The sequence below is a fragment of the Oncorhynchus kisutch genome, linkage group LG28 (assembly GCF_002021735.2).
Source record: "Oncorhynchus kisutch isolate 150728-3 linkage group LG28, Okis_V2, whole genome shotgun sequence".
NCBI classification, from domain to species: domain Eukaryota; kingdom Metazoa; phylum Chordata; class Actinopteri; order Salmoniformes; family Salmonidae; genus Oncorhynchus; species Oncorhynchus kisutch.
The window spans coordinates 30,140,205-30,162,870 of record NC_034201.2 but is presented as its reverse complement, the minus strand read 5'-3'; the positions used below and the strand labels follow the sequence as shown (position 1 = coordinate 30,162,870).

Genomic DNA, 22,666 nt, shown 5'->3' with positions numbered 1-22,666 from the left:
TATTCAATTATCATTGTTATTGTGCACAGATTGATGTCAGACATGCACCTACCCCAATGATCTGTTTCTGATGACTGAGTTGAATGCAGGAGCAGATATCAGGAGAAGGGAATGTACGTGATAGGCTTATCTGGTTTATATGATTATGATGGTCATAATGCTTCTTGACAGTGTATTTTTACAAGTTATTTAAAATATAATGGTAAAAAATAAGTGACTGTAAATAATTCCTTCCAGCATCAACAATGGACTGCTTACATTTTTATTGAACCTTTATTTAACTAGGACTTTCAAACGAAAGCAGGGAAAAAATACATTTGATAAAATGTGGGTTTTGACACTCTGTAGGTTTCATAACCAGACATAAAATAACCAAATATGTCACAACAGGTGTAAATATAAGGGTCATGACAGGGCTGTTGAAAGTTGAGCAAGTTGAGCTCAACTTGCAAGTTGAGCTGTTATGACACTGTTATGACCGTGTCGTAACGTGTTATGACGCTGGGTGTCAAGTAAAGTGTTACCGAAGAATGTTATAGAGAGGTAGATTGTTTTGAAGCATAGTGACACTTGTTGTATAGGATTGACCTCTTAGTGTAGTCAACAAATGTGGCATACGGGTTGAAATGTAATCAGAGACTCATTTATTTTCAGATGTGTGGGAGTTGTCGTTGAAATGGTCCTTTTTGAAAGGTTTTTCCTGCAACAGCAGTTGGTATTTCAAGGTCGCGATGCAGCAGATGCCACTGATTACCACCACATCTTTCAGATGCCTCAGGCTCTAAATCTGACAGTTACAAGGCCTGTGCAAAATGCAAGCCCAAACTTCTTTGCTCCAGCCGATCCTAGTGCATTTCCATGCTTTGCCTTTTAAAAAACATAACTCTTTCTCACTCTTTCTTTTTGCTTTATCCCTTCTTCATTTTCAATTTTGTTTACAAACTCCCAATAGGGAGTGGGAAAATGGGCAGAACAAAGTGTCTGGGGGTTTGAGGTTCATTTGGATACTCGATCCAGAGCCTTTGTGTAGCAGCCAGCTGGACATACAAAGAGATGGGGACTGGAGAGAGAGAAAAAAAGAGGGAGAGAGATGTGGGGGCAAAGAGGTGTGTGCAAAGCTCAGGATGTGGGAGTGGGTGCTTGGTTTTGAAGCAGGGGAGGGTGCTCCTCCTCACTAGATCCTCATTGAGATCCACTCAAGCAGAACTCCTGCCTTTCACACCCCCACCCTCTCTCTTCCTTGTGCGATATGGCCAGTTTCACCAAGCCTTTCTGCTCTTACTCAAGCTAACCCTGAAGACCCTCTATCAGTACTCCAATATCCTGACCCAAGGTTAGAGCATCCCATCCATGCTGTTTGATAGGAGACAAGAGCCCATGGTTTAGCAGTGGCAGTATTGACGATAGATCTTAGATCCACTCAGCTGGCAAGTTTTCAGCAGGCCTCCATTGCTAATTTGTTATAGGTTTCAAAACGTAATACATTTTTTGACGAGGGCTTATACAGGGGAACGTCAAAAAATGTGTGAGCTGCTTCTAAATCTTTAATTTGAACTAGGACTCCCTGCCTAACGAGTGGAACTCTGGGAACATCCGAACCTCCAGTGAGTCTTCTCACTACCCTGGCTTGACTAGCTGCTTCACCAGAGCTGGGATTTTTTTTTTTTTTTTGGGGGGGGGGGGGTAGAAATTAGCTTGATGCCGGGTTGCCCCAGTAACAGCTGATGTATTTTTGGGGCCGAGGAGTGTGGATTTTCTCACTGCCGCCCTGGTCTCGCTCCATTACCCCCTTTGTGCGAGGCCAGAGGGTGCTGTCAGTGCCCCACACACCCGGGGACAAATCTCGAGTCCCAGGACCAGGCGTCGCCTCTGCCTCTTACTCCTTTCTCAGGAGGGGATTACCCCAAAGCCGCTCCTCCCGGGGGGAAGATGAAGGCCCAATTTAGAGGTCAGAGTGCTCTCCAATGGCCCACTGGCAGCTAGGACCCGACGCCCCATCGCGGGCGAAGCGTGGCTCTTTGGGCGTCCCTGTGGGGGAAAGATGTCCGAACATGGGCCACTTCCCGGGGAAGGGGCTACAGTGTCAGGCTTTAGAAAGATTGTGGTCAAAATGATGGAGATCGAGATGGGTTGTCTGTAGTGGGTGGTCACTGGACCCCAAAAATATCTGAATACATAGGATAAAATGTGTGCGTGGTGGTCTGTTTTTAGTTCATACACGGGGAGGACTGTCACAGGACACACCTGTTGGTCTTGCTCTTTGTATCAATCAGAGTCAGAGTGATTTTCATTTAAATAGTATCACATGCTCAATGAATGTGTTGAAGAAATGGCTAATGATGAACGAGGTGTTTGTACTATTTACTTGGCATAGAAATGCTCCTGAAATAGAATAGTGATAGCTCATTCAACTCAATAATTTGACTTTGGAGCTGAATTCACACTAGGGAGATGTTGTAGCCAACCAGATATTAAAATCTAATTTGATTTTACCCGGTAAGTTGACTGAGAACACATTCACATTTACAGCAATGACCTGGGGAATAGTTACAGATGGGAGGAAGGAGACAATTGGAAGCTGGGGATGATTAGGTGGCCACGATGATTGGGAATTTAGATAAGACACCAGGGTTAACACCCCTACTCGTATGATGTGCCATGGGATCTTTAGTGACCACAGAGAGTGAGGACACCCGTTTCAAAATCCCATCTAAAAGATGACACTCTACACAGGGCAATGTCCCTAATCACTGCCCTGGGGCATTGGGATATTCTTTTTTTGACCAGAGGAATGAGTTCCTCCAACACCACTTCCAGCAGCATCTGGTCTCCTATCCAGCTAGCTATGTGTTCTAATGTGTACTGCTCACTGCTGGAAGAGATGCATACAGCTGAAGAGACCAGTCATAGTGACTTTTAGTTCATCAAAGTCAAGTCTGTCATTGTCCATTAGCAGTTACAGGGCACAAAGTGAAAAACAGTCGAGGTTGTTGGGATAAAACCCAAGATCAGGTCTGATGTGTTAGCCCAGCACGGTACCTCTGTTACCTATTTCCCCCCAAGGCCTCTCTAGTATCCAACCAGCTGGACTGAATAGTGAAACATCGGACTAGAATGTTTCGACAAGGTTGTTGTAAAAAACTTTTGTCTGATTGTGATTGCTGAGCCAAGATGATGTATGAGGGCTCATACTGTGTGTGCAGGCAGCTACAAATTTGCCTGGCTAGTTGCGCTAGTGGGGGGTGGGCAATGGGGGTTTGAGTTGCCTTGTTAAAGGAAGACCGAGAGGCGAAAAAATAACCCTTTGTGGCCCTTTTTCCCTTTTACGTATTCCTCATCAAAGGGAACTGGCTGTCTTGCTGCCAGATAATTGATACATGAGCTCCGAAAATGTAAATTGTCACCAGTGAAAATGAATTATCTCCACCTCAACAAATGAGAATGCTGCAGGCTTGATGTCTAGTTTTTTTTCATCTTGCATTTGACTTTTCGTGGCATATTGTAATATTCCTTGTCGGAAAAGCTTGAATATCCTCCAACAAAGGCTTGCCCTTTTTTGGCATTAATGTATTTAGAGTTATCAGAGAGGGTCAGACTTGTTTGGAAACACTCCCTCTCCAGTATTCAGTCTAAAACACTATGGGCAAGAAAGGGGGGCACACAGTAACAGATACCGCCTGCCTACTTCAGTGAGTCACCCTTGAAGAAATAATCTCAGAACACAAACCAATGGGTGTGGAGAAGCAATGCATATCAAATTCCTTTGATGGAGTGGAGAAAGTGCTATTGTTCTGGTATTGTGCTGGACGTGATCAGTCAGCTGGTAGACACTTTATTAATGGACCTGATCTACACTGAACAAAAATATAAACAACATGTAAAATGTTGGTGCCATGTTTCATGAGATGAAATACATTTTGTGCACAAATGTGTTTATATCCCTGTTAGTGAGCATTTCTCCTTTGCCAAGATAATCCATCCACCTGACAGGTGTGGCATATCAAGAAGCGAATTAAACAGCATGGTCAGGTGCACCTTGTGCTGTGGACAATAAAAAGCCAATCTAAAATGTGCAGTTTTATCACACACCACAATGCCACAGATGTCTCAAGTTTTGCGAGAGTGTGCAATTGGCATGCAGACTGCAGGAATGTTCACCAGAGCGGTTGCCAGAGAATTGAATGTTCATTTGTGTTGAATGTTCTCTACCATAAGCCGCCTCCAACAACGTTTTAGAAAATGTGGCAGTACGTCCAAACAACCTCACAACTGCAGACCATGTGTATGGAATTGTGTGGGTGAGGGGTTTGCTGATGTCAACGTTGTGAACAGAGTGCCCCATGGTGGCGACGGGGTTATGGTATGGGCAGGCATACGCTACGGACAACGAACACAATTGCATTTTATCGATTGCAATTTGAATGCCCAGAAATACCGTGCTGAGAACCTGAGGCCCATTGTCGTGCCATTCATCTTCCTCCATCCCTTCATGCTTCAGCATGATAATACACGGCCCAATATCGCAAGGATCTGTACGCAATTCCTGGAAGCTGAAAATGTCTCAGCTCTTCCATTGGCCTGCATACTCACGAGACATGGCACCCATTGAGTATGTTTGGGATGCTCTGGATTGACGTGTATGACGGCGTGTTCAGTTCCACAGGCCACAATCAACAGCCTGATCAACTCCATGAGAATGAGATGTGTCACGCTGCATGAGACAAATGGTGGTCACACCAGATACTGACTGGTTTTCTGATCCACAACCCTACCTTTTTTAAGGTATCTGTGACAAACAGATGTATATGTGTATTCCCAGTCATGTGAAATCCATAGATTAGGGCCTAATGAATTCATTTCAATTGACTGATTTCCTTATATGAACTGTAACTCAGTAAAATCTTTGAAATTGTTACATGTTGCGTTTATGTTTTTGTTCAGTATAGCTTAGGTGAAACAGGCTTTTCTGTATCTCCCCACTCCCTGCCCAAACTCGTTTCCCCTCTTCCTCCCCCTCCAGGCCTTGTTTTCGGTCCCCCCTCTCCGTGCAGAACGAATGGCACAGATGTTGTTGGAGAAGACAGGACCCATTTGGTCCCCTTCCGTGCCCTCCTCTCCCAGCATGGGGCCTGAAACTTGTTTTTCAATCATTGTTTCCCCCCCAACTTCTTTTACCCCCCAAAGAAAAAAGAAGCACAGAGAAAGAGGAGGGAGAGAGTGAGAGAGCAAGGAGAGAGGCAAAAAAAGAAAGAGGGAGGGAGGGAAGGGCATCCCAAAGCTGGGGTGGAAGGAATATAAAGAAAAAACATTCTTTATAACAATTTCCAATAATTTAACGCAGGGAGGTCCAAGAGTTGTCAGGGGAGAGACTCGTTGAGTTGTGCCTGTTTGGGCTCAAAGTCTATCATGGGTAATGCATGGTGCCTTAGGCTAGGAGCTTCAGTGTAGAGCTGTGTCATCCAGATAGGGAAGACACGGAGGCTAGAAGATGCAAGTTGGCAGGTGGCTGCTCTGGGTGACCTGGCTCTATATCTGGGCGGAAGTGTCACGCCAGTGTCAATGCCAATGCACATGTATACCTGAGCCGGGACTGGCCGAGGGGTCAAAGACACCGGTCAAGGAGCATGACCGTCATCGATTGGAACACCGGCAGCATCGGCCACACAGGGACAAGCCACACCGGAGAAAAGGTAAGCACCCCCCTTCCTTCCCCCTGACCTACCTCAGACATCTTTTGAGGGAAACCTGTACCATAGCAAAGAATGATTGATGAGTTCATTGGAGTTGTGGAGTGCTGATGCTATTAGCCTAGACAGTTCTCCATGTTCTCCATGTGCAGGATAGAAGTTGTGGAGTTAGGCTACATAATTAATTAATAATGCAATTCGGTGTCTTAATTTATAATGCATTACTGATTAAGTAATATATTTGATATTTTATAATCTATTGACTAATTATATAACAGTAAAGAAAGACATCAAGTTTGCATACAAAGTCAAATTAATGTTGGTCAATATGCATACATATTTTCTATCCAATTACTAATGAAAATGTAAAAACATATGAAAAATGATCAGTTATATATGAATTATTCAAGGTTGTCATTTGCATGTTTGGTGTATTATTTAATCGTAGCCTGAGACCGCTATGCCTGCGCCAAGCTGTTATGAGAAGCATTGCACTCAGCATGTGTCCCAGTGTGAGGACCAATGCGTGACATCTTTAAGATGGAAGACACTGAAAAATGTATTGGACGATTGATGGAAAACCAGTATGAGATGACTTGGGTCAGATTCACCGGCATTGACTCTTGTTGCTGTATTTGCATCAATATTGTTGAAAACCTCAAACTGCAGCCAAAAAGTTTGGAATGTCGTTCTTCTTTCAACTTGTTTTAAGGAACAATTGTTGCTCGAACAGATGACTTGGAATCTCTTCATGTTTAGAAATGAATCTACTAAGGTGTTATTAGCAGCAGAATGAAAATAAACATTTATTTATGTTTGTGTAACAAAAAATGTTGAGTTACAAAATATTTGTATTAACAATTTCTTAAGACATCTGTTTAGCATTCAATACACTAAGTATAGCATGTAATTAACAATTAGCTTAAAGATCAATGTACTTCAAACATTTCTTGACTTACTCAAAATGTTTAACCTGACATAACTCAAATCTGGACCCCCTACAAAATCAACTGTAACTGTACTCTGCTATGGTAGTGCAACGGGTTTCCACAAAGGTTTTGAGTAATAACAGCACATTGGGATTTACAGTGTACTTTTGATGAAACAATAATATATCCTCAATCTAATTACTTTTTGTGATCATTGACCTGATTTTCAGTGTATAACTATAAAAATGACGTAGCACTGGATTGCTTCTGTTTTAAGATACATTTGTGTAGTGGTGCTTCAAAAGAGATTGCAAGTCAGTGGGGGCTCCTCAGAGGAGTGAGGGGAGGACCAACAACTCAGAGAATTTCAGAAAAATAGTGAAACATTAAAGTTATCCTTTTTAGAAAAAACGATATTAAATATATTCACATGTCACCAAATAATTGATTAAAACACACTGTGTTGCAATGAAGGTCTACTGAAGCCTCAACAGCACTCGGTAGGGTAGCACCAAGGTGTAGCAGGAGAACAGCTAGTTTCCGTCCTCCTTTGGTTACGTTGACTTCAATACAAAACCTAGGGGTCTCATGGTTCTCACCCCCTTCCATAGACTTACACAGTAATTATGACAGCTTCCGGAGGATGTCCTCCAAACATATCAGAGCTCTTGCAGCATGAACTGACATGTTGTCCACCCAATCAAAGGATCAGAGAAATAATCTAGTACTGAAAGCATACGCTACAACTAGCTAGCACTGCAGGCCATAACATGTAGAGAGTAGTTGACTCAAAAAGAGAGAAAGACAATAGTTTAACCATTTAGAACAAATGAATTTCTTTAAAAATGAAGGAGAAGCAAGAAAGAGAGGGAGTTAGAGCTAGCTATATTTTGTTGTATTTTTTTCACGTTTCACTAGCTGGCTATGGCTACCCAACACTGCAACTCTTCCAAGTCAAGGTAAGCTTTTGGTTTTATTAATTTATTGCCACCAGGACCTGCCGGTGTAACTGCTAAGCTGCTTGTTGAATGTACACTGTACTGCATGATTGTAGCGGGTTTACTAACGCGTTATTTTAGTAGCTAGGTTGACTATGACGTTACTAACGTTGTTAGCTAATATGGTGACAACGATGTCTAGCGGTTATGATCTGAAGGTTTGGCTTGGAAAGGTTTTTTCGTCTGGTCAAAGACAGCTGATGTGTTGTCACTGAAGTCCACAAGCGAAAGGTAAACGTGAGAAGAGTGCATAGATGCGAAAAGGAATTATACAACGAGCCAAATGTTCATGCTGTTTGTATATGTGGCTACTATGAAAGTGAACTGTCTTTGCGTGTGATCAGGGGTGTATTCATTCCGCCGATTCTGTTGAAAAACATTTCTTAAATGAAATGAAACTGGGAAAAACATACATGAATTTGTCCAATAGAAACTCTTGTTTGCAACGGTTGGACTAATGATTACACCCTAGATCAGCTAGACGCAGGCAAAAGTGTGCAAGGCGGTATTGAATGTGTCACTGTCTGTCACCTTGATTTCTCCAATTTTTCTCTCAATCTGTGCATCTACATTGTAAACTTTCATTCAAAGGCTAGGTTGGAGCAACCTCATGAGTATAGGGAAAATGTTAGTGTCATGTAGTAGCCTAAACCTATTGATGTTACATTGAGCTCTGTGAATGGAATATGAATGACAGTCATCCAATATGCTGTAATATAAACAAGGCCATGCTCATGAAAAATGTATCATCCTCATCTTAAAAGGCACCTGTTGCAAGTATATATATTTCTAGCTTTTAGCATTAAGTCCCTCTTTTTAAACACATTATTTTTCTCATTCCATTCATCTCTCTCACCCATTCCAACACCTCCTTGACCTTTGAGACTTCATAAAATTAAAAGAGGTCCATTTTAAAGCCATACCTCAGCACATCTTTAACCCACCACCGTTTTCATGCATTGTGTTTAGGGCTAGCCATCTTCCTTCAGCCTCTCCAAACCTTTTGTTCATGGCTGAAATCTGGCCAATGCCACGGCCATCTAGCCCGAGTTCTTGGATCAATATAAGCGTCCATCACCTCCACTGGGCCTTTCTAGACCGACACAATGGCAGGTTCACTAAACAACACTTTATCTATGTGGTTTTTGGGAGGGAATTAACTACCAGTGGCAGTTTCCCCCTTTTATCTCTCTTCTCTCCCTCTGAGAGCCCTGTTTGCACAGGGGATCTTGGGTAATTGGGATAAGTAACTATTAGCTCCGGAAGTTGTTTTTCTTTTCTCTTCACAGCTATGCTCTAGCAGGACCTCCTTGTTGTTTCTGCTGTAATGTATCACTTGGTGTTGACATCTGAGTGGATTTGTAGCAGGATGGAAAAAAGAGATCCATTTTGTCTCAATTAAAACTCTAAATACTAAAAGAACATTTGAATGCATATGTTATTCTTTAGAGCTACTCTGCATGAATCTGTATGCTAGAGCAAGTCAAACCTTTCCATAAGTCATTTAAATTCAGTTGAAAAATAAGGCTGTCGATATTAGCAGATATTATTGTGATTGCATTTCCAATTCCTTGTTGTGCAACATCTTTTCAGTTTAGATGAAATAATGCAATGATAAACCATGAGATATGACATGATTGCAAGAACTGTAAAATCTCTTCAGTTCATTAGAGATGAGATCATATCATTTACATCTATTGTTTAGAAACATGGGAGCCTCCACATTTCCTGCCTCACCATGTAGGGTTGACAGAACTGCTGCTACAAATAAGAAAACATGGAAGAAAACATGGAAATTGAAGACCAGTCCACATGGCTGTTTGTATTATAAGCTTCTAAGAATGCAGGAAACCAAACATACAGGCAACCAATATAGCTTATGAGGATCAATATTGCTGTAGGTTACCATCATTTATAACCCTGAAATTGGCACTTCAAATAAGGGAACATGTAAATAAATGTAAACGAATAAGGTAGGCTTTAAAGTGCCCCAGAAGCAAATGATCTTATTATTGCGTTTCAGGAAACAATTTATGTTCAAAGAGGACCACAATATATCCTGTTTAGCCTATGTATGCAGTGGCAGTCCTTTTCATTTCTTGCCATTTATGTTTGTAATGCTTAGCAGGTGTTGGTGATAACACGGTGGCATAAGCCCCTCATGCGATTAAAGTCATTTCCAGCCAGGGAGTTAAAACGTGGGAGTGTCGCTTTTTTAAAGCGGTGACTTGTTGCGGCTTCGCCTACCTCAATTCTGACCGCATCATAGTCACGAGGGATTGTTCCTAATTGCGTTGGCGCTTTGTTGGATCTAGATAAAGCGGTAGTCATTGTGTGACGGAATGGCAAACGAAACAAACATTGAAATATCTGAACAATTTTATTCAATCTTAATAAGAAATTCCTCAAATTGAAATTTGGTTCGTGCGTAAAAGTTGAAAGGAAACGAACGTCCTCAAGTGAAATAATATGCACCAGATAGATAGGTCAACGATGCAATAAGAATTTGTTTACATGCTGTGATTTGGTGACCTAACATTTAAAATGACGGAACAGGTGTTTACAAGATCGCTGGTATTTTTCGCAACTCTTGGAAACCTTGCAGGTAAGGCTTTTATTTTGATATGATATATGTAATGTAGGCCTATCTATGGTAAACATAGATTGTATGCCATATCTGATAATGCATTTAGTGTTAATTTAATTCTCATTATTGCTATCAATGGAATAAATCAAGTTTGTAATACCGTAGTTGTAGCCTATATTGGCTGGGTTATTGTTGCCTGGTTTGTGAGCTATTGAATGAATTGAACTCATTCTCAACAGAAGTTTCTCTCTCAACAACATAACTTTATCTCAACAGTTTACAAACAGAAATTCTAGTGGTATCAGAGCCCCCATTTGTTTATTGACAGGCTTAGCTTTTTAAAGCCAGACTTTAGGCTTAACTGAATGAATAATAGTTAATATAGTTCTCTCCTGTTACTGATTTTTTTTTTTATCCCCTACTCTTTTCAACAAGAGAGGAACAAATGTATTTTTACATTTAATTTTCCTACTTTTCAATGGCACTTTGTTGTTTAGTAAATAATCAACACTTGATCTAACCTACAGCACCTGCCAAGTCAGCCAATCTGTGTGACACACTATTGTTATTCCAATCAATATGGAAGTGACAATTTAGGAAAGATTTATTAGGCTATTCTAAAGATTTTGAAAATAATAAACATGTAAATATCATATTAGATTTTCAAAAAATAGTTGTAGGATTTTGAGATGTTTCTTCCTCACGAAATAGCTCTGTCCGAAATAATATAGACTTTACATGGCAAGCCACAGACAAGATTGTCTTATCCTATGATCAGGAGTAGGCCTATGGCTAGCCTAGTGTTGCAAATTAAATCTGAAAACCTATGAAAAAGATCTTGACAGTCTTTGAAAGCATGTCCTCTCATGCATGATGAAAGCATCCATCAGATAGCTGTTCTAGTTGCAATATTTTAATATAAAAATCAACACAGGCACATATAGCCCATCGCAGCTCAATGGCCAAAGTTTGTGATTTTTATCCAATAGTACATATCTGCAATTAAGCCTTAGAATCAATAGGGTATCATCCTCCCAAGTCCCTCCCATTGGCCCATGTGATTGACATGTTTTGACATTGCCATTCAATAAGGGCATTGTTGACTGGCCAGTAATAGCATGGGTACACTGCCACTGCCCAACGCTCAGCGCACAGGTGACGGATTTCCCTTTGAACCCTTTTGATTTTGTTTGTGTGAATGCGCTTTTGTTGCATCATTTAGTGGGGGGGGGGGCTTTCGACTGGTTTAGCTTCCTGTCCCATACAGGAAGTACAGCAGAATCCCCCCACTTCCTCCAACTCGGAGTCATACAATACCATAGGGCAATTAAACAATGGGAATTCCAATGCTGCTGGCTTAAGAATAGACATTGTTTGTTGGTAGCCGGAGTCTCTGCTTGTTTGTGTTGGGTGTTCTTACTTAAGTGTGTGAGCTGACTCTGGACTAGGGGCACCCTCTGGGTGTGGTGTCTCTGTACTGTAAAAGTTCACTATTACTGACTCTTAACTATACTCTTGCTCCACTTTGAGTTTGTTCATCTCATCATCTGCCATTAGCCTCTGAGTCATACTGTACCACAATGTCGTCTCCATCGCAGTAAAACTCATTTTTGAAGGTGGGAGTTACTTATGGTATGAAAAGCATTGGGGAGCCTCCCAATGGAGGCTCTTGTTGTATCTAGCCTTCAAAACTGACCCAAGATCAGGGGTGCTAGTGCTCATGCGTATGGAGAAGTGTTCCTTCAAATCTCCTCTCCCCTTATTTTGAAATCTTTAATTGTTACCATGCAAAAAAAATATACACATTGTTTAGTATGTTTCCCAGGCACTAACTAGCAGCAAAAAACGTTAATATTGCGACGAAAACCAACAGAACAGCTAACACAAAATCTACACAGGCCCAACAAGCAGCAGATGTCACCTTCAGTACTCAAATGGAGCTAACTCTCCAAATACCCAGCAACAAGATTCAATGTGTCAACAAATGAAAGAGGCTGTAATAAATCTATCAACGATCATTTTGACAGGCTCGAAACAAAGTTTGAGTCTCTAAAGACAGCACAGGCCGAACTGAAGAGCCGCATGGACACAGCCAATTAGGACTTGTCTGACCATGACACCCGGATCGGAGGCCTGGAAACCACCTGCGCGCAGCTTAGAAAGAAGACCAAGGCGCTCCAAGCCAAGGTTCTCGATTTAGAAGGCAGCAGTTGCAGGCTGAACATCAAACTTGTGGGGATTTTGGAGGATGAAGAACAAGGTTAACCCACAGAGTTCATGTCCTAGCTCATTCCTAAGCTGCTGGGCGACGACAACTTCCCAAAGCCGCTCATCATTGACCGTGCACACCGCTCTCTACAGGCGAATCCCTCACCAGGTGCCAAGCCACGCACCATAATTGCAAGGGTACATCGCTTTCAGGAAAAGGAGCTCATTCTACGACTTGGACGACAGCGAGCTATGGAATACAAAGGCCAAAAGGTTCTCATCTTCCACGTCTAAACCATGGAGGCCCTAATCTATGGATTTCACATGACCTAGGAATCCAGATATGCATCTGTTGGTCACATATACCTTCAAAGAAAAGGTAGGGGCGTGGATCAGTGATCATTTGCCCACTAAAGTTGGTTATGACACCGAACTGCAGTCAGATCAAAATCCTGAGGTTCCCTCAGACAGTTTCTGTTAGTTTGTGCAGAAATTCCTCATTTGTGAACCCACAGTTTCATCAGCTGTCCGGTTTGCTGGTCTCTGACGATCCCGCAAGTGAAGCCAGATGTGGAGGTCCTGGGCTTGCATGGTTACACTTGATCTGCGGTTGTGAGGCCAGTTGGAAGTATTTCCAAATTCGCTAAAACAACATTGGAGGCAGCTTATGGTAGAGAAATTAACATTAATTTCTCTGCCAACAGGTCTGGTGGATATTCCTGCAGTCAGCATGTCAATGGTGCACAAGGTGCAGCTGTGTAATGGTCATGCTGTTTAATCCGCTTCTTAATATGCCACACCTATCAGGTGGCAAAGGAAAAATGCTCACTAATGCTCATTGCATTTATATTTTTGTTCAGTGTACATGTGGGTAGGGGTAAAAGTAAGGCAGGCAGTTCGGGTGCGGGAGGGTTTCACCGACACAGCTGATATAGGGAGAAGGGGGGAGAAGGATGAAGTGAGGGAGGGAGACTGTTATTGATAAAATAAGGTTGTTAAACACAAAGTGTTCAACAGTAATCTGTGTGTGTCAGTGTCCCCACCTGGGGTCCACAGTGTCCACACTAAGTGGCTACAGAGTACTTTATACTGAAAAACAGACACACACACTCACATCAGTGGTGGTCGGTGCCATTTAAGATTAGGGAGGACAATTGTTATTGTTATGAACATGGCCTTATGTCTACTACAGAATATTGGATGACTGTCATTCATATTCCATTCACCCAGCTCAACGTAACATCAATAGGTTTAGGCTACTACATGATACTCAAAGTTTCCCAATACCTATCATGAGGTTGCTACAACCTAGCCTATGAATGAAAGTTTAAAACGTAGGTGCACAGTTCGAGAGAAATTTGAGTAATCAAGGTGACTGTGATTGACACATTCAATACTGCCTTGCACAGTCTTGCCTGTATCTAGCTGATCTAGGGTGTAATCATTAGTCAGTTGCAAACAAGAGTTTCTATTGGACAAATTCAGGTTATTTAACTAGGCAAGTCAGTTCAGAACAAATTCTTATTTACAATGATGGCCTACCAAAAGGAAAAAGGCCTCCTGCGGGGATGGGGGCCTGGAATAAAAAATTAATACAATATAAATATAGGACAAAACACACATCACAACAAGAGAGACAACACTCCACTCCATAAAGAGAGACCGAAGAAGACAACATAGCAAGGCAGCAACACATGGCAACACAGCATGGTAGCAACAAAACATGATAGCAGCACAAAACATGGTACAAACATTATTGGGCATAGACAACAGCACAAAGGGCAATAAGGTAGAGACAACAATACATCACACAAAGCAGCCACAACTGTCAGTGAGAGTGTCCATGATTGAGTCTTTGAGATTGAGATAATACTGTCCAGTTTGAGTGTTTGTTGCAGCTCATTCCAGTCACTAGCTGCTGAAAAGCGGGAGCGACCCAGGGATGTGTGTGCTTTGGGGACCTTTAACACAATGTGACTGGCAGAACGGGTGTTGTATGTGGAGGATGAGGGCTGCAATAGATATCTCAGATAGGTGGGAGTGATGCCTAAGAGGGTTTTATAAATGCTCATCAACCAGTGGGTATGTGACAGGTATACAGAGATGACCAGTTAACAGAGGAGTATAGAGTGCAGTGATGTGTCCTATTAGGAGCATTGGGGGTAAATCTGATGGCCGAATGGTAAAGAACATCTAGCTGCTTGAGAGCACCCTTACCTGCCGATCTATAAATTATGTCTCCGTAATCTAGCATGGGTAGGATGGTCACTTGAATCAGGGTTAGTTTGGCAGCTAGGGTGAAAAAGGAGCGATTACGATAGAGGAAACCAAGTCTAGATTTAACTTTAGCCTGCAGCTTTGATATGTGCTGAGAGAAGGACAGTGCACCGTCTAGCCATACTCCCAAGTACTTGTATGAGGTGACTACCTCAAGCTCTAAACCCTCAGAGGTAGTAATAACACCTGTGGAAATAGTGGCATTCTTCTTACCAAACCACATTACCTTTTGTTTTGGAGGTGTTCAGAACAAGGTTAAGGGTAGAGAAAGCTTGTTGGACACTAAGACAGCTTTGTTGTAGAGCATTTAACACAAAATCCAGGGAGGGGCCAGTTGAGTATAAGACTGTATCATCTGCATATAAATGGATGAGAGCTTCCTATTGCCTGAGCTATGTTGTTGATGTAAATTGAGAAGAGTGTGGGGCCTAGGATCGAGCCTTGGGGTACTCCCTTGGGTTCAGGCAGTGGCTGAGATAGCAGATTGTCTGACTTTATACACTGCACACTTTGAGAGAGATAGTTAGCAAACCAGACCAAAGACCCCTCAGAGACACCAATACTCCTTAGCCGGCCCACAATAATGGAATGGTCTACCGTATCAAAAGCTTTGGCCAAGTCAATAAAAATAGCAGCACAATATTGCTTAGAATCAAGGGCAATGGTGACATCATTGAGGACCTTTTAAGGTTGCAGTGACACATCCATAACCTGAGTGGAAACCAGATTGCATACCCGAGATGATAATACTATAGACACCAAGAATGCCAGTCAGTTGATTATTGACATTTTTTTCCAACACTTTTGATAAACAGGGCAAAATAGAAATAGGCCTATAACATTTAGAATCAGCTTGATCTCCCCCTTTAAATAAAGGACAAACTGTGGCTGCCTTCCAAGCAATGGGAACCTCCCCAGAAAGGAGATACAGGCTTGGTGATGATAGGGGCAGCAACCTTAAAGAAGAAAGGGTCTAAACCATCTGACCCAGATGTTTTTTGGGGTTCAAGTTTAAGGAGCTCCTTTAGCATCTCGGACTCAGTCACTGCCTGCAGGGAGAAACTTTGTAGCGGGGCAGGTGAAAACGAGGGAGAAGCATCAGGGATAGTCGCATTAGAAAGGGTGGGAGATGAGGAAATGTTGGATGGGCAAGGAGGGATGGCTGAGTCAAATAGGAATCCTGACTTAATGAAGTGGTGATTAAATAGCTTAGTCATGTGCTTCTTGTCAGTAACAACCACATCATCAACATTAAGGGACATGGGCAGCTGTGAGGGGGGGGTTTATTCTCCAGGTTTTTAACCGTTTTACATAACTTCTTGGGGTTACAGAGAGAGAACTGCTCCTTAAAGTAACTAACTTTGGCCTTCCGGATAGCCTGAGTGCACTTATTTCTCATTTGCCTGAACGACAGCCAGTCAACCTGAGTATGCGTCTGCCGAGCCTTTCGCCAAATGTAATTCTTAAGGTGGAGTAACTCTGCAAGATCACGGTCGAACCAGGGGCTGAACCAGTTTTGAATTCACATTTTCTTTATGGGGGTTTGTTTGTTAACAATACCACTGAAAATATAAAAAAGAAAGTCCAAGCGTCATCGACAGAGCTGATCAAGCTGATTCTATACCATTTTACAGAGGCCAGTTCATGAAGGAAGGCTTGCTCATTAAAGTTTTTTTGTCTATGACAAATCAGGACAGGTCGTTTCACTAAGCAGCCTTTGCGAACACAGACTGTAAAACAGTGATCACTAAGGTCATTACAGAAAACACCAGACTGATACCGATCAGGATTATTTGTGAGGATAACATCGAGGAGAGTAGCCTTTTTTTGGGGTGTTTGGAGTCATACCTTGTGGGATTGGTAATAATGTGAGAACTATTTAGGGAGTCCCATTGCTTTAGGACTTGATCAGATGGTTTAAGCATGTCCAGGTTTAAGTCACCTAGCAGGACAAATTCAGAATTAGTCTAAGGGGTCAGGAGAGAGCTTAGGGCAGGTAAGGTATGGGCCGGTTCTGATGGAGCATGATAGCACCCAGCAACAGTCAACAAAAAGCTATTTGAAAGTTTAATGCTTAAAACCAGCAAATCAAATTATTTGGGAACAGACTTGGTGGAGACAACTGAGCACTGAATGGGATCCTTGGTAAAGATTGCCACTCCCCCACCTTTGGATGATCTGTCTTCCCGAAAAAGGTTATAATCAGAAAGGTTAACATCAGTATTCAAAACACTCTTCCTTAACCTTTTGAAGCTAGGGGGCACTATTTTTATTTTTGGAAAAATAACACTCCCAAAGTAAACAACCTATTTCTCAGGACCAGATGCTAGAATATGCATATAATTGACAGCTTAGGATAGAAAACACTCTAAAGTTTCCAAAACTGTAAAAATATTTTCTGTGAGTATAACAGGACTGATATTGCAGGCGAAAGCCTGAGAAAAATCCTATCAGGAAGTGACTCTTTGAAACCCCTGTCTTTCTATGCATCCCTATTGCCCATTGAAAGGGATATCAACCAGATTCCTTTTTCTGTCTACAGCCTTTAGACATAGTTTCAGGCCTTTATTTTGAAGAATGAGCGTAAACGTCCACATTGCGTAAGTGGTCAGTTGTTGGCTCTCAGTGTGATTTTTGCGCAAAACAGAGAGGTAGCCATTTTTCCTCCTGGTCCTATTGAAAAGTCAACTGTCCCAGTTGATATATTATCGAATAGATATTTGAAAAACACCTTGAGGATTGATTATAGAAAGCGTTTGCCATGTTTCTGTCGATATTATGGATATAATTTGGAATTTTTGTCTGCGTTGTCGTGACCGCTATTTCCGGTGGATTCCTGGGCATAACGCATCAAACTAACGGAGGTATTTGTATATAAAAAATATCTTTATGGAACAAAAGGAACATTTGCTGTCTAACTGGGAGTCTCGTGAGTGAAAACATCCGAAGATCATCAAAGGTAAACGATTAATTTGATTTCTTTTCAAAAATACGTTTGACATGTTTCCTCGATCATTACGGATACTATTTGGAATTTTCTTCTGCGATGTCGTGACTGCTCGAGCCTGTTGATTTCTGAACATAACGCGCCAAACAAATGGAGGTATTTTGGATATAAAAATAATCTTTATAGAACAAAAGGAACATTTATTGTGTAACTGTATACATCTGGCCTGTCTTTGGACACGGTGATAACAAACCTCCAAACGAGCTTCAATGCCATACAACACTCCTTCCGTGGCCTCCATCTGCTCTTAAATGCTATTAAAACTAAATGCATGCTCTTCAACCGATTGCTGCCTGCCCGACTAGCATCACTACTCTGGACGGTTCTGACTTAGAATATGTGGACAACTATAAATACCTAGGTGTCTGGCTAGACTGTAAACTCTCCTTCCAGACACATATTAAGGATCTCCAATCCAAAATAAAATCTAGAATCGGCTACATATTTCGCACCAAAGCCTCATTCACTCATGCTGCCAAACACACCCTTGTAAAACTATCCTACCGATCCTTGACTTTGGCGATGCCATTTACAAAATAGCCTCCAACACTCTGCTCAGCAAATTGGATGCAGTCTATCACAGTGCCATCCATTTTGTCACCAAAGCCCCATATACTACCCACCACTGCGACCTGTATGCCCTCGTTGGCTGGTCATCGCTACATATTCGTCGCCAGACCCACTGGCTAAAGGTCATCTATAAGTCTTTGCTAGGTAAAGCTCTGCCTTAACTCAGCTCATTGGTCACCATAATAACACCCACCCGTAGCACGCACTCCAGCAGGTGTATTTCTCTGGTCATCCCCAAACCCAACACCTCCTTTGGCTGCCTTTCCTTCCAGTTCTCTGCTGCCAATGACTGGAACGGATTGCAAAAATCACTGAAGTTGGAGAATTCTATCTCCCTCACTAACTTTAAGCATCAGCTGTCAGAGCAGCTTACCGATCGCTGCAGCTGTACATAGCCCATCTGTAAATAACCCATCCAACCAACCACCTACTTCATCCCCAAATTTGTGTTTGTTTTTCTGCTCTTTTGCACACCAGTATTTGTACTTGCACATCCTCATCTGCACAACTCTGTGTTGTTGATTTTTGTCTCACTGCTATGTTTTATCTTGGTCAGGTCGCAGTTGTAAATGAGAAGTTGTTCTCAACTGGCCTAGCTGGTTAAATAAAGGTGTTCTCAGCTGGCCTAGCTGGTTAAATAAAGGTGTTCTCAACTGGCCTAGCTGGTTAAATAAAGGTGTTCTCAACTGGCCTAGCTGGTTAAATAAAGGTGTTCTCAACTGGCCTAGCTGGTTAAATAAAGGTGAGAATAAAAAAAATCTAAAATACAAAATATGTTTCTGATTTGTTTAACACTTTTTTGGTTACTACATGATTCCATGTGTTTTTTCATAGTTTTGATGTCTTTACTATTATTCTACAAACTACAAAATAGTAAAAATAAAGAAAAACCCTGGAATGAGTAGGTGTCCATACTTTGACTGGTACTGTATGTCACCAGTAGGCCAAGTAATTGTACTGTTAATACCTGTCATTTGGTTACATTAATTTCTGTTAATGGATGTATTATTTAATCATTTACCGTTCTCATTCTTAGAGGTGAAACATAGTTTGCAGAGTTCAAAACCTGCTACACTTGTGAGAAACCAGTCGTTTTTTTTCTTCATAACCATCATTTATGAGTTTTGTAAATTTTGCAATTGTCTTCTGTTTGGTGTGAGCAATGAGCATTTCGCTGTCTGGTTTCTCTGTCCTGATAATGTTCAGGGAACGTGCACGTCTGAGCACACATAGAAGTACCTGGCCTGCTGCACGCAAATTTAGGAAAGTGCCCATTTGGGATGTCTTGAGTTCTGATGATCCCATATATACAGTTGAAGTCGTAAGTTTACATACATTTAGGTTGGAGTCATTTAAAACACGTTTTTCAACCACTCCACAAATTTCTTGTGAACAAACTATAGTTTTGGAAAGTCGATTAGGACATCTACTTTGTGCATGACACATGTAATTTTTCCAACAATTGTTTACAGACAGATTATTTCACTTATAATTCACTGTATCACAATTCCAGTGGGTCAGAAGTGTAAATACACTAAGTTGACTGTGCCTTAAAAACATATTGGAAAATTCCAGAAAATGATGTCATGGCTTTAAAAGCTTCTGACAGGCTAATTGACATAATTTGAGTCAATTGGAGGTGTACCTGTGGATATATTTCAAGGCCTACCTTCAAACTCAGTGCCTCTTTACTTGACATCATGGGAAAATCAAAAGAAATCAGCCAAGACCCCAGAAAACAATTGTAGACCTCCACAAGTCTTGTTCATCCTTGGGAGCAATTTCCAAATGCCTGAAGAGAGCACGTTCATCTGTACAAACAATAGTACGGAAGTATAAACACCATGGGACCACGCAGGAAGGAGACGCGTTCTGTCTCCTAGAGATGAACGTACTTTGGTGCGAAAAGTGCAAGTCAATCCCAGAACAACAGCAAAGGACCTTGTGAAGATGCTAGAGGAAATCGTACAAAAGTATCTATATCCATAGTAAAATGAGACCTATATCGACATAACCTGAAAGGCCGCTCAGCAAGGAAGAAGCCACTGCTCCAAAGCTGCCATAAAAAAGCCAGACTACGGTTTGCAACTACACATGGGGATAAATATCGTACTTTTTGGAGAAATGTCCTATGGTCTGATGAAACAAAAATAGAACTGTTTGACCATAATGACCATTGTTATGTTTGGAGGAAAAAGGGGGAGGCTTGCAAGCTGAAGAACACCATCCTAACCGTGAAGCACAGGGGTGGCAGCGTCATGTTGTGGGGGTGCTTTGCTGCAGGAGGGTCCGGTGCACTTCACAAAATAGATGGCATCATGAGCTAGGAAATTATGTGGAAATATTGAAGCAATCCAGTACATACGACTAATACAACTTGAACTTGAAAGAACCTGCATTTTCAGCAGGATATTTTCTACTGGTTTTATTTGTTAGCTTTAGGCCTATCTATTTGACTTAGTTGACAATGGAAGTTATAGGCCTACTGCTTCTCATGGGAAACAACTATGACTTAATCGTCTTGGATCCCATTCGATGCTAAATGCATAGTATGCATTGTAATAGTAATAAACTATTTTCAGATCTTCTGTGAATTAAGACGCAATAGCCTACTTTGACAGAACCTGAATTTCTCCATCTTTCCTCCGTCCACTGTTCTTGTTCCCCCCAGGTTCCAGACTGAGGACGGATGTGGTGGAGGTGCGCCCGCGGATTGTCCACCACCCCTCAGATGTAGTGGTCAAGGTAGGCAGCCCCGCCACCCTCTCCTGCCGCGCCGAAGGCACACCCGAGCCCTCTATTGAGTGGCTCCGCAATGGCCAGCCCCTGGAGATGGACAAGCTGGACAGCCAATCGCGGCCTATCGTCCTATCGGAGGGCAGCCTTTTTTTCCTCAGCGTGGTGCCAGGGAGGCGGAGTCAGTCACATGAGGGCGTGTACGCCTGCATGGCAAGGAACCGCGCTGGCAAGGCTACCAGCCGCAACGCCTCCCTCTATATCGCAGGTAAGACTGTGGGGATGTCTTTCAAATTAGATGGACATGCGTATCTTGTTATAAATTCCAAGATGCCATGCAGAAATAATTGCACAGTAGGATGAAGAGGGGTACCATGTTATAAAGAGGTCCCACTGTTATAGATCATGTGAGTGAAGAGACTATGTATCCGTCTCAGCAGTGGGCACACTAACTAATAAACCACTCAAGGGCTTGATTGGCTGACTCAGGTGTGATCATACTGAGATGGAACCAAAGCCACACACAGCTGCCTTCCAAGCACTTAAAAACACTATGCCAGATGCATGTGAAAATCTGGCCTTAGAATACATTCTGTTGTCCTGGTTGGATGGCCCTCTGTGGCTCCTACATCCTGTCCCATTAACTTCTCTCCCTCCATGCTGATCTTAAATGTGATATCAAGCTGATATATTATCCTTCAGGTCCACGGAAAGCCTGCAGTAACCACAGACCCATGCTCCAGAGAGAAAGCGAGAGTAGAATTATTATTATATATACATATTTTTAAAAACATTTATTGAACTAGGCAAGTCAGTTAAGAACAAATTCTTATTTACAATGATGGCCTACCAAAAGGCCAAAGGTCTCCTGTGGGGACCGGGGCTGGGATTTAAAAATATATATATTTATATGTGTATATATATATATATATAGGTCAAAACACACATCACGACAAGAGACAACACAACTCTACATAAAGAGAGACCTAAGACAACAACACAGCATGGCAGCAACACATGACAACACAGCATGGTAACAATATGGTAGCAGCACAAAACATGGTATAAACATTATTGAGCACAGACAACCGCACAAAGGACAAGAAGGTAGAGACAACAATACATCACGCAATGCAGCCACAACTGTCAGTAAGAGTGTCCATGAATGTCTTTGTCTTTGAATGAAGAGATTGAGATAAAACTGTCCAGTTTGAGTGTTTGTTGCAGCTTGTTCCAGTCGCTAGCTGCAGCAAACTGAAATTAAAGGGGGTCCAAAATCAATGTTTACCACATTCCCGGGACAAACACTGCTAATTTACCCCTAACCCCCAGCCTCTGTTTGCACACAAAATAGGGTCACCCACAGACCACTGGATTCCTGAGCTGGCTGGTATAATTAGTGGCTGATTGACTTGTTGGGGGGACTTCCCTGGAGCAGTACGTGGTGGAGGCATGGAGCCATTGGCACTTTACTTTCGATTGAGTTATAGAAGCAGATCGATTGTAGTATAGTTTGCGTTTAACTGTTTTATTTATCCAGGTTAGTCTCAATAAGATAATTGTGCAATTGTGACATTTTGTAAGTAATAGTTGAACTGGTTTGGTTAGTAGCCTCTACAGTCATGAACCATGCAGCACTGTTAATTCAAGAGTTGTGCTAAGTTCTC

The 22,666-nt window shown here is 42.0% G+C and overlaps 1 protein-coding gene across 2 annotated transcripts in view; it reads left to right on the top strand.

Annotated features, from left to right (window-relative positions):
- Window positions 1-5,258: 5,258 nt before the first annotated feature.
- robo4 (roundabout, axon guidance receptor, homolog 4 (Drosophila)) overlaps window positions 5,259-22,666 on the top strand; it is a 38,763-nt gene continuing 21,355 nt past the window's right edge. Inside the window, exons 1-2 of one of the 2 annotated variants that reach the window (XM_020465111.2) lie at window positions 5,259-5,690; window positions 20,935-21,267. In XM_020465111.2, coding sequence (XP_020320700.1) covers window positions 5,489-5,690; window positions 20,935-21,267 — 535 coding nt within the window. In that variant the 5' untranslated portion in view covers window positions 5,259-5,488. Of the gene's footprint in view, window positions 5,691-9,850; window positions 10,220-20,934; window positions 21,268-22,666 lie in introns of those variants that run through there. The other variant, XM_031808418.1, reaches the window with a different exon arrangement.